Source organism: Canis lupus, chromosome 33, assembly GCF_048164855.1.
Source record: "Canis lupus baileyi chromosome 33, mCanLup2.hap1, whole genome shotgun sequence".
In the NCBI taxonomy this organism is placed as follows: Eukaryota; Metazoa; Chordata; class Mammalia; order Carnivora; family Canidae; genus Canis; species Canis lupus.
Genome location: NC_132870.1, coordinates 3003348 through 3016305, shown reverse-complemented (window position 1 = coordinate 3016305; position 12958 = coordinate 3003348). Strand labels below are relative to the sequence as shown.

General features: G+C 42.8%; 1 protein-coding gene across 1 annotated transcript in view; it reads right to left on the bottom strand.

The window, feature by feature from the left end:
* FRAS1 (Fraser extracellular matrix complex subunit 1) overlaps positions 1 to 12958 on the bottom strand; it is a 435467-nt gene that overhangs the window by 20402 nt on the left and 402107 nt on the right. Inside the window, exons 67-70 of the mRNA XM_072810116.1 lie at positions 11351 to 11501; positions 9855 to 9962; positions 8252 to 8411; positions 4262 to 4378 (exon numbers count right to left, since the gene is read on the bottom strand). Coding sequence (XP_072666217.1) covers positions 4262 to 4378; positions 8252 to 8411; positions 9855 to 9962; positions 11351 to 11501 — 536 coding nt within the window. The remainder of the gene's footprint in view (positions 1 to 4261; positions 4379 to 8251; positions 8412 to 9854; positions 9963 to 11350; positions 11502 to 12958) is intronic.

The following is a 12958-nucleotide window of genomic DNA, read 5'->3' as shown; positions in this document are numbered from 1 at the left end:
GTCTTCATGGTCTTTTAACTGTTTGTCTCTTTTCCTCAGTTTCCCTCTTTGCCATCAACTTGTCTTCTATGTCACTCACTCGTTCTTCCACCTCGTTAACCCTCGTCGTTAGGACTTCTAGTTTGGATTGCATCTCATTCAATTGATTTTTAATTTCTTCCTGATTGGATCTAAATTTTGCAGTCATGAAATCTTTTGAGTCCTTTATGCTTTTTTCTAGAGCCACCAGTAGCTGTATAATAGTGCTTCTGAATTGGCTTTCTGACATTGAATTGTAATCCAGATTTTGTAACTGTGGGAGAGAGGACTGTTTCTGATTCTTTTGAGGTGAGGTTTTCCTTGTAGTCCTTTTGCTCAGTGCAGAGTGGCCAAAAACAAGTTGTATTTGGAAAAGGAGAAAAAGAGAGAGAGAAAAAAAGGAAAGAAAAGAGAAAAAGAAAAAAGGAAGAAAAAAGGAAAAAAGAGAAGAAAAAAGAAAGAAAAAGAAAGGAAAAAAAAGGGGGTGGGGAAGCAAACAAATCAAAAAGCAAAAAACAAAACAAAACAAAACAAAACACGGGGGAGTATCTTCTGATTCTGTGTACTTTAAGTCCCTTGACTTCCCCTGGAACTGGTCCGTCTGGCTGGTCTTCTGGGGGAGGGGCCTGTTGTGCTGATTTTCAGGTGTTAGCACCTGGGGGAGCTGCTCTGCCCCTGCCTGGTGCAGGGCTCAGTGGGGGTTGTTTACCCCGTGAGGCCCCAGGAGGATTAACCGCAGTGGCGGGGCCAGCTCTGCAGCCCTGGAGTCAGCCCCCGCAGTAACTCCGGAGCTCTCCGTCTGCAGGGCCTGGAGGCTCCGGGCGGGGCCGCTGATCTGCTCAGCTCGAGGTAGGAGCGTCCTCGCTGTCCTGGGCCCTCCCGGCCTCTGCCTGTCCCGGGGGGAGGCCGGATTCTGGGCTGTGTCCCGGCGCCCTGTGCTCTGGAGCCTGCGCTGGTGGATTCGCGCTCCCGCCCCGCAGCCCCCTCCGCGGAGCCGCCCCCGAGCTGCTCCCGCCCGGCAGCCCCCTCCGCGGAGCCGCCCCCGAGCCCCCCCGAGCTGCTCCCGCCCCGCAGCCCCCTCCGCGGAGCCGCCCCCGAGCCCCCCCGAGCTGCTCCCGCCCCGCAGCCCCCTCCGCGGAGCCGCCCCCCCCCCGAGCCCCCCGAGCTGCTCCCGCCCCACAGCCCCCTCCGCGGAGCCGCCCCCGAGCCCCCCGAGCTGCTCCCGCCCCGCTGCCCCCTCCGCGGAGCCGCCCCCGAGCCCCCCGAGCTGCTCCCGCCCCGCTGCCCCCTCCGCGGAGCCGCCCCCGAGCCCCCCGAGCTGCTCCAGGTCCCCCGTGCGCGCTGCAGCCCTTAGGGAGCTCAGCGCATCTCCCGGGGCGCAGGTGTCTGTTAGTGTCCCCGGGAGCCCGAGGGCATCCCCGCCCTCCTGGGTCCTGCTCCACCTCCCACGAGCCCCTTTCCCCCGGGAAGGTCGGTGCAGCTCCTGCTCCTCCGGGACGGGGCTCTCCTGTCCTGGGGACACTCGCCCCGGCCTCAGCCCGGCTCCTCGCGGGGCTCCTCCCCCTTGGAGGCCTTTTGTGTCTTTATTTCTTTTTCCCCGTCTTCCTACCTGGATAGAAGCGCGAACTCTTCTCAGTGTAGCATTCCAGCTGGTCTGTCTATCTATCTATCTATCTATCTATCTATCTATCTATCTATCTATCTATTTATTTATGATAGTCACACACACACACACACAGAGAGAGAGAGAGAGAGGCAGAGACACAGGCAGAGGGAGAAGCAGGCTCCATGCACCGGGAGCCCGACGTGGGATTCGATCCCGGGTCTCCAGGATCCCGCTCTGGGCCAAAGGCAGGCGCCAAACCGCTGCGCCACCCAGGGATCCCTGTTCTCTCTTTAAATTTCAGGCCGAATTTGTAGATTTTCAGGATGGTTTGAAGGTTATCTAGGTAATTTGGTGGGGACAGGTGACTTGGGGACCCTGCTCTTCTGCCATCTTGCCCCTCCTTGAGGATTGTATGATACCATTTATATAAATTTCTAGAAATTGCAAACTAATCTATAGTGACAGAAGGCATATTTGGTGGATCCTGGAGAAAGGGGTTGGTTAGGGTGGGATAGGAGGGAGGGATTACCAAGGGGCAGAGGAAACTTTTGGAGGAAATGGATATAGTCATTATGTTAGTTGTGACAGTTTCATGGGTGTATACGCACATCAAAATTTATCAGATTGTACATACCTTAAATACGTACAGTTTATCTTATTGTCAATAATATGGCAATTTAAAAACAACTCCACAGGCTCTCAGCACAGCCTGATCTGCGATCTGCAACCATCTGGTACACCCCCTTTCCTCCTCTCTGAGATGACTCCCTCACTTCCTCCTCTCTTCTTAAACCTCAGTGTTCTTTACTTCCCATTAGTGCTTACCTTCTCATTTTATGGAGAAAATAGATTTAATCAGGTTCTACTTTGTCATCCATCTCAATCTCCCAATTCTCCCCTCGCCTATATCCATACACCTCTGCATGCCTTCTTCTCTTGCTGGATGAACGCTCTAAGCTTCTAGTGAAGGCTGGCCCTTCCCCTCCTGTCTTGAATCTATCCCCACTGTACCCAATGGCTCAGCTCTACAGACTTCCCCTGGTTCTGCTGCAACGTTAAATTTCACCTAATAGACCAAGAGGGTTACTCCCACCAGCACACACATATCCTGAAATATTTTCCAGTCTAAAATCCAAACAAATAAGACTTCCTTTAACTTTGTATCTCTTTCTAGCTACTGTCCCTTTCCTCTGACATCCTTTATAATAAAACACCTTAGGCATAGTTTATCCCTGTTGTCTCTACTTTATATCCTCTGTGTCTCATGGTCTGATCAGATTTTAACCCCTCAGTCCCTGAGCCTGCTCTTTGTCAAGATCATCAATTGCTAAATCTTATGGCCCATTCTCAGTTTCTTAATTTGAACATGAAATTCCAAATTCTCTTCCCTTTATGATAATGTTAGATTCTGTCCTCAGCATCCTCTCTTAAAAATGCTTTCTCTTCACTTTGCCCAGTTCCTAGATAGATGGTGCTGCACTGTACACTGTCTGAGCAGAGGTTACTTTTAATCCTCTGCTATAATCTCCATGCTAGACCAGAGCCAAGCACATGATAAGAGGTGAATTAATACTGCTTCAATAAGTGAACATATGGCACAACACAGACGATCTCAGGTCTGAGGTGGGTACAGGATGATATACAGTTGACTCTTGTTATTCTGGGTAAGTATGCTCTATAAAGTCACAGTGAACACCAAGTTAGTGAATACTGAATCACTGCTCCTAGGGGAAATACAGGATAAAGTTCCCACAGCCTCTGGTCATAACATTTTCATTGACTGACTAATACCTAGCCCTGTTTTATGCATGTTTCTGTTTAAAACATCTTATTTAGGGGAACCTGAGTGGCCCAGTCGGTTAGGCATCTGCTTTTGGTTCAGGTCATGATCTTGGGGTCCTGGATCAAGCCCCAGGTCAGGCTTCTTGCTGTGCAGGGAGTCTGCCTATCCCTCTCTATCTGCTTCTTCCCCAGCTTATGCTCTCTCTCTGTCTCTCAACTAAATAAACAAAATCTTTAAAAAAATTAAAAAAAAAAAAACACCTTACTTAGAAGGCATGTGGTGTAATGAGCACTGGGTCTGATATAAGTCTGAGGAATCACTGCCCTCTACCTCTGAAACCAATAATACATTATATGTTAATTAATTGGATTTAAATAAAATATAAAAAATAAAAAAATAAAATGATAAAATACCTTATTTAATATATTGTTAATTCATAGAACTCATGGCAACAGCACCTAAAACCTACGCCCAAGAAAGTCTATCTGACCTAAGGTACCCACCTCATGGGCTTCCTGTTCTTAGGAGCATTAGGCAGCCCCTTGGCGCTATGCTTGGGAGCCATTATAAACTGCAAAATCACCAATGAAAAAGACATAAAAATAAAAAACCGTGGCACTACCCAGGCCATGAAAAGGATACTTGTTTATAGTATGAAAGCTGGAATAAGAAGGCAGAGTGTTGCCTTGCTCGGCCTGAGCCAGGAACGTGTGTGTCAGATGACTCAACACTTGGCCACTCTGCCTGTTTGCAAATGACCACGAAGGCATCAAGAGAACTGATTTTGCAGCTACAAATAAATTACAGCGAGTAGGCGAATTTAGAAATAATGAGGATCTACCGTCTTTCCCTACCTTTCTGGGGCATGTGCAGTGCAGGCCAGAGGCTTCTCTCCGGGGTCAGCCCATGGCTGCGTGGGCTGCACGGTGCACGGGATCAGGTAGATGGTGTACTCCCCCGAGTAGTCCTTCCTGGGAACATGCAGAGCAGACTGCGGTTACACGGGGCACTTGACAGATTATTTACTGACCCAGAAACATATTGACTTCATTAAACAGTTTTTAGATGGTATTTATGCTCAGCATCTACGAACTTTACGAGTCTGCAAAAACACAATTTTCAGGAATTCATCACTGACTACTTCAACTGTCGGGTATTATCCAGAGGTGTTAGATAGAGCTACTTGCCTCTATCCCGTTCCAGTCCTTTTCATGAGAAAAGCTGAGAAAGGCATATGATTTATAAAGACCTCAAAGGCTCTATGAAGATAAAACAAACCTGGCCCCTTGATGAAACTTGTTTGACGATTTCTGTTTAGTGTTTCTTGCTGATAGATACCCTGTTTAACACATTCTCAACTGCAAAATATTTTATTAAGATATGGACATGTCAGCGGCTACTCTGATAGAAGTGGTGGCAAATGCCTCAGGGTTAAAGGACACCCCATTCCAGAGAGTGCCTGCACCCCCATTTCCTTAGCATTCAGTTTCTGGGATCCTCTTCCAAACGCTACAGGCTCAGCCCTTCACAGAGTTAAAGAACAATCTCTCTTCTCATAGGAGACTAAGCACTGTAGATTCTCTATTTGTGGTAGATCACAGAATTCTGTAGGTTATGACACCAAGAGCATGGAGCCTTTGTACTTTCACCTACATCATTTCCCACACTTTTCATGGAATAGCAGCCCCAGCCCTGGCAGGCTGCCTGGAAGATAGCCAGACAGCCAGAGACTTCAGGAAGATTCTTCAAGAGTCTTGGGAGGCTGCCATCCACTCAATGAAGAGTGCATGGTTATGAATCTTAATTATAACTGTTGTGGGCAATCTGTGACAGTTCCCACATTTGCTGTGTTTGTTTTTTGACCATTTCTTTTGTATTTACCTATGTATTCATAAAGCGATAGCAAGGATTTGGTTAAACAAATAAACAAATAAGAGTTTTATGACACATCCTGGGGTCATTTTAGTGGAATGGCACAAGTTAGAAACTGTGAGACAGTCTAGATCTGGCTTTGCTCCATTGCTGCCACAAGTGTATGATTTTTGACAAACCATGCAAACTTTCATGGCTTAGTTTCTAAGCCCCTTCCTGTCTGAGTCGCTATGTCTGCAGTTTACAGACATGCAGATCCTACATGATCCCTATCTTCCTCCAAACCTTGGACCAGCAGGAAATGAGACCTTATACCTCATATTTGAATTACACTAAAATTGACATGTATAATGTGAATAGTAACCTGTAATTAATAGAAATACTTAGGCAGAATTGTCCATGCCTAACCCTTCCTTTCAAACAGGCCAGATCATGTCACTCCTCTGCTCAAACCCCACTGTGGCTCTAGGGGAATGCACCAGGGTAGATGTCGAAGTCCAAGCACAACAAGGCCCACATGGTGGCCCTATCCCATCCCCTTACTCCTCTGACCTCACTGTCTATCATCCTCTTCCTTGCTCACTTCACCTCAGTCACACCAGCCTCCTGTCTATTCATCAAGATGCGAGAAATGCTGCCAACTCAGAAATTCGGCCAGGAATGTCTTCCTCTGATCATCTGCATAGCAAACTCCCTCACCTTCTTCAAGTATTTGCTGAAATGTGCATTCTTGATGAGGCCTACTTTGAACATCCTAATTAAAATCACAACGTCTTTCTACTCCTGATTCCCCTTACAGTCTGCTCTAAATCCTTTATTTTTCCATAGCACTCCCCACCTTCTAAAACGTTCTGCTAGACTTGTTTATTATGGCCACCGTTTTGTGTCTTCTTACTCTGCTATAGATGCTGTGTGGATCTTTATTTTATTCACTGATGTAGCTAAGTACCCAGAACCTTTCCTAATACCAGTAAATGCTCAATAAATATTTGTTGAACAAATGAATGCAGGACAAAGTACATGGCCTTTCAAGCTGACAGTCCTACTTTTCTCATCCCTAAATATGATTGAGGTCCATTTCCTCACTATCCCTGCAAATATGTCAAATAAAACCTTAGATGCAGGTTTTTAATTCTATAGGTCTTCTCTCTGAAAACTAGATATTTCTCATGTTGCAACAGGGAGCATGAGCTGCCCCACCTCCTCCAGGAAGCCTTCCTTGTACAGTTCCCCAGCCCTGCGTGAACAGCTATGGTCTCAGTGTTCTGTACCTCTCACAGTGCACAGAACACAACATGTTGGATGTTGTTCTACACTTTGCCGTTTATCTATATATTTTTATCTTCTTACCTGAAATGTAAGCTCCTAAAGGATGTTTATTCAACACCTACCATGTGCTAAAACTTGCAGCTCTGAGAATTCAAGATCAATCAGGCATGCCTTTACCCGTGGAAAATGGGACTCTACTTAGAGCATTTAATGTAACAAGCTGTGTTACAGTGGAAGCTGGAACAAAGTGGAAAAAGGAAGAGCTTCTAGCACCATTGCATGGGGAGTCAGGGAAGGTATCACAGAGGGGTCAGTATCTGAGTATTTGAGCTGTGGCTCAAAGGCGTTCCAGGTCTTCAAGAGGGAAAGAGCAGGAAGGGCAGAGGAAACTGCAAGGGCATGGAGGTACAGATGGTCTGGTACGTTCATGGGCTGGTAAGATACTTAATGTAGTTCAGAAGGTTGGGTTTGAGATCAGGCTAGAGGTGAGGGTATGGGCTTTGAATAAAGAATTTTGACTTCATACAGGAGGCAGTGGGGAGTTAGCAGAGGATTTAAAGAGGACAGTTTCTGTGTCCATACATTAGGACAAAATACACGTATAATCTCATGAGCTTCTAGGAAGCACAGCCTTTGACGATTATTACATATTGATTTCAAAGGAATCATTATTTAAAAAAAATACCTGATATAAAACCAAAATCCACAATTAAAGAAATCTTTTTGAAAATAATTCTTAAGATAATCTGCTACTTCTTAACTATAAAGCTGGAACAAGAAACTCATGCTAAATATCAATTTTAATCTCATGATCTATAAAATGAGGATAATAATATTTATGACAGGAACACCTGTTCCTGTCAGGCGTTCTCAGGGTGGCTCAGCAGTTGAGCATCTGTCTTTGGCTCAGGGTGTGAGGATCAAGACTCACATTGGGCTTCCTGCAGGGAGTCTGCCTGTGTCTCTGCCTCTCTATCTCTCATGAGTAAATAAGTAAAATCTTAAAAAAAAAAAAAAAAAAGTATTCATGACAGACTCTTGGTTGCCTTATGGTGATAGTTTTAATTTTGTTTCTCCTATTCTTCCCTGTTACAAATGAGATATTTTACCATATTTAACCAATTCCTATTTTACCTCTATTTTGGGTGTGGGAAGGAAATAAATCTTATTATTTATTTTGCAGAAGATTGGACCATAAGGAGTGATATCTGGACCTAATAACCAGAGATCGTGGATTTTGAACTGGTTGTAGTGATTGGATTGAAAAGTTTTTATTATACTAAGGGTTTTTTTTTTAATGATTGATTGGTTGATTGATTTATGAGAGAGCATAAGGGAGTGGGGGCAGTGAGAGAAAGAGAGAATCTCAAGCAGACTCCCTGCTGAGCGTGGAGCCTGACATAGGGCTCAATCTCACCACCCTGAGATCATGACCTGAGCCAAAACCAAGGTGCTGAGCCACCCAAATGCCTCACCACTTCTTGGTCTTATCCTTGTGATAAGGATAGCTACTTCCTGGTTTACACAGCACAAGCTGATCTGACTTTCTTTCTTTCTCTATTTGTCACAGGGTTATTTCTATTCCCCCCACCCCTTATAATAGAAATACAACCTTTGAGAAAAAAGCCATATTTCCCAAGCTCTTGAAAGAGACTGAGACCATTTCAGACCCCCCCCCCCGAACACCCCTATCTTGTATTCACCTGTTATAAGAGCTCGTGGCTCTCCAGAGTTGATATGGAGAATCAAAAGTCTGAGCACTCCATAGTAGCTGCAGGTCAAATTCAATTCCTCCTAAGTGATCAGGAGTCAGTATGAATGATTTCACATCAGGGAGGGTGTGGTGCTCCATCACAAACTGTCCTATTTCAAGGGGAAATACACACACTTATTTGTGAGTTTTATCGTGCTTGAGATGAATCCCTTACTAAAGCCTTAGCACCGAATTAATATTCTTCTACCAAACAACTAAGGTTATATCTATTCTCTCAGCCCTTAGAATATATTCCACCCTGGCTGACAGCATGGCATCTCACCTTAGTCTATCAGCCTACTCAGGATGGTCATTATGGTCATGTATATTTATAAACAACATGAATGTTCATTGTGAAAATGGTATGAACATATTCATAATAATAGGGATCCTTATGTGACAATGAATGTCAAATGTACTTAGCTTTGAATTCAAAAAACATGTTTCTTAGAAGCAGAAAGGTCTTGGTGTTTTATAGACAGGAATATCAGTTTCAGATTTAAAAAAAAATTACATTTGAAGCCACTTAAGTCTTCGGAGGAAGGAGACAATTGTAAACATCACTGAAAAGGTAAAGGTTACTCAGCAAGACATTTCTACTCTTTAAAACTGCAAAGTGAGCTAAATAGGATCTCTTCTGAGAGTGTAAAATAAAATCAAAATTAGATGATGCTTTTCTTAAGCCATTCTAGGGTGTGAACAAACCCTTCTAGAACAGGAATGTCAATTGTGTAATCATTGCTCTAATTAGCTAAATAGGATCTCTTCTGAGAGTGTAAAATAAAATCAAAATTAGATAATGCTTTTCTTAAGCCATTCTAGTGTAAAACTGCAAAGTGTTGTAAATAAATAAAAGTAGAGAGAGTTTTAGATTGAGAGACTAAGAAAATGTAACAGCCAGAATGTAATATGTGAATATTGATTGGACCCACTTTCCTCTTATATAAACAGATATTAAATAAATGTAAAACAATATAAAAACAATTGGAAAAGACATTTGTAGGGACAATAGAGAGACTATGAATAGTGACTAGATCTTATTGGATCAATCTTAAATATCTTGGATGTAGTGATACTATTGTGATGTGTAAGAGAATGTCTTTGTTCTCAGGAGATGCCTACTGAAGTATTTAGGGTAACTTGACATGAAGTCTGCAACTTGTTTTCTTTTTGTTAAGATTTTTATTTGAGAGAGAGAGAGAGAGAGAGAGAGAGCGCGAGCATGAGTGGGGTGGGGGGAACAGCAGAGGGAGAGGGAGAAGCAGGCCCCCTGCTGGGCAGGGAGCCTGATGTAGGGCTCGATCCCAGGCCCCTGGGATCATGACCTGAGCGGAAGGCAGATGCTCAACTGACTGAGACACCCAGGTGCCCTTGCAACTTGTTTTCAACGTGTTACAAAAAAATGGGTATGCATGTGTATATAGATACAAACATATACAGCAAAATGTTAACAAATGTCGACTTTATTTTTCATTGTTCTATTCTTTTGCCTTTTGTCTATGTTTGTGATGTTTTTAAACAAAACATTAGGGGAAAAAATGCATTGATAGTACCTCTGAATTTGGCATGGGTCTTGAATTCAATGACGAGACGGCCGTCCTCTCTAATGTAGATTCTTATTATCTGAAGCCTTGCAGAAAGCACACTGTCTGTCTGGATTCCTGGGCAGGCAATCATACACAAACATCCAAGTCAGAGCAAGGAGAAGGTCTTCCACATAGTAACCTACATATGATGCCCCAGTGATACCTCGAAGTAGAGCCGCAGAGTAATTTGAATACAAGAAAAATGTATATATTCATATGAACACAGAATCTATTTAGACCCATTTGCCAATTAAACCTGTACAACAGTTCATTCTATTTGTTTTTGTTGTTACAGTTCCATTCTCATTGACATAGTTTCTTCATATCTGAAAATGCCACTTAGCCCAGAGTCAGGGCCCTAACCTGCAGCCAAAAAAAAGTCCTTAAATTCTTACTATCAACCTTATAGCAGGATGTGATTATAGTGCATCTGCTTCAGACTCTATTTGCTTTTCCTCATGAGGACACCTTTCATGACGACTCAACAGAACCATAAGCAACATCCTAGTGGTTACATTTAATATTCAAACCAACGGAGGATTCAAGATCAGCTTGTAGAGAGCCAGCCATATATGGCAGGACATGAGTAAACCACAGCTTTAATGAGGGTGGTTACAATCATGATGCCCAATGAGTTCGGCATGACCCCGAAGTTAAGGGTAACCTAAGGAGGGGTGCAAATAATATTTAACAAGAACCCCAAAGCTCAAGAAATTATCCAATCCAGAGTATGAAAACTTCCTGAAATTGTTTTCCTATGAGTAATACAAAACACATGATTTGAGCTTAAAGCGCTCAACAGAATAAAGGACTGTACTTTCTATTACTGGAGTTGAGGTCCTATCTAAAAAAAAAACTTTTGTAGCTATTTAGTATCTCTGCCTCAGATCAAAATAAATCACCTCCAGGGAGGCAAGGAGGAAGAATGGGAGCAAAAGAAGTAAGGGAAGATGAGTCTGGGGCATCACATGGTAGCAGTGGGAAAGGGTGGTTTACAGGAGACACGGGGAAGGTGTGAGCTCCTAGCTGAGAGGCTGTCGCCAATACATAGATCTGTGGCTCCTGAAAAGAACCACATTCATATATGCTGATTCAACTAGAAGGCCTCCAGGGATGAAAAACTCACTCCAGATAGCTAGAGACCCAGAGTAGAGGACGGAGAGTGACAGATGGGTTCCTATTAGGGGTTCAAAGATAGCCTTTCAGAGTATCAACATGCTCATTTGCTCCTATTTTAAAATGGTATGATTTGTGGTATTTAAGGAGCAAAAGAGTCTTCAAATCAGGTGTATGGAAATGGAAAATATATCAAGAGCAACCTGGTTCACTTCATTCATTTGGCCTAGAGTGTATATAGAACAATGGCATGAAGAAGGAGCTCCTGCTAAAAGTCACCACTTATTACTTTGTTTTAATCTTGCTTGGACATACGGCAGGAATAGTGAAGATGCCAGTGGGTATACCTGTTCTCCAGAGAACAGTATCATAGAAGAAGGAAAATTCCATTTCGGTGTGGTGCTCCAAAGAGGCCCAGCCCCTGGGGGCCGTCACGTAGATGTAGGACACATAGAGAGGCACATGTATGGTCAGGAATGACTGAGCAGAATCTCTCACCTGCCAAGCAAATGGTGTGCACACAGAGAGTTATTTCTTCCCTGGGATGAGAAGGTATATGGTTCTGACATCTCGTTCACCTTTTACTCTCTCATTTGGTCACTTATTCATTCAATAATTATTAACCAAGTGCCCACGACTGTGCTAGGTGCCTAGGCATCAGACAGAGCTTCCTCCTCAGCAGTGGGAAGAACTAAAATCGCTGCCTTTATGGAACCTCCAATCTAGGAAGGAGATGCATCCATTTAAAAAATAAAGGGAGGGGAAGTGTCCAGAATTTTTCTTTATATAGGGTGATGTGGGAAGGCTTCTCTGAGGAGGTGACTTCTGAAGACTGAGAAGAAGCTTTGCCTCCACTGTTCAATTGCTGAAGACTTGGCTAAGATTGTAAAGTAACACAGTTATTCACAAAGGATCAGTCAATAGTCCCTCACTGAAGCATATTTTACAGTGACCTGTAGGAGAGTCTGAATCAACCGTAATTGGGAAGATGCCCAACTGGGATGTTTTAATGAGGAGTCATATTTCCTGCAACAGGAACTGAGGTCATGGGATTTGGATATCATATCTAGGAAACTTATCAGCACACAGTTTAGAGCTGCATATGCTTGGATAATTTCCCATCCACACAATGCCTCACTAAAATAATTTTTGAAAAGGCAGGACATCCTACTTCCAAGAGACTATTTCTTCTAAGGGGATTCCTGTTACTGCTATTAACTTAGCTCAAAAATTTTTATTTTACTATGCAATGAACAAAAACTGGATAGAAAGATAAAATATAAGTAGAAGTTTTCATGGGGAAGCTAATTGTGTGTATGAATGGGGGATTTGGGTTATTCATTTTATTTTTTCTCTGTAAACATATTATTTCTTTTATAACAAAAAAGCTTAGTTTGAGAATATTTTATTTTTGTCATTGGTAAAATGCTATAATAGTACTATGGAACTTACTTTGTTTTTGTTTTTGTTTTAAAACACAATGTAAAGTGTTTCCATGGGTAATTTAGGAAAAGAGCCAACTGTTTAATCAATAGCTGGGACATCAAATTTTATTTTTTAAAATATTTTTTTCATATTCAATGTTATCAGGGATTCAAGATTGGATTCCAAGCTTTTTGAAAGACTGCTAATTCCATACTCATCAAAAAAAAAATCTTTTGAAATGCCTTATTCTGATTTCTTTAGAAAATTTTATCTGGACCTCACACCATATTCTGCCATTTTAATATATAGGTTTTGTTAAAAACACATGGCTCAATCTCAAAATTGTTGCTATTAGAACCTCAATAATTCTTTAGTTGATTGGAAAAATTAATTTTCCCTCCTGTTTTTGTTTTATAACCTTTATCCCTCATGATACTACTTACTAATCCTTATAAACAAAAACAAAAGCTTGACAAATATCTACCACATACCTATACTGCACTAAGTAGCTTCCCATGTTGAGATGATTG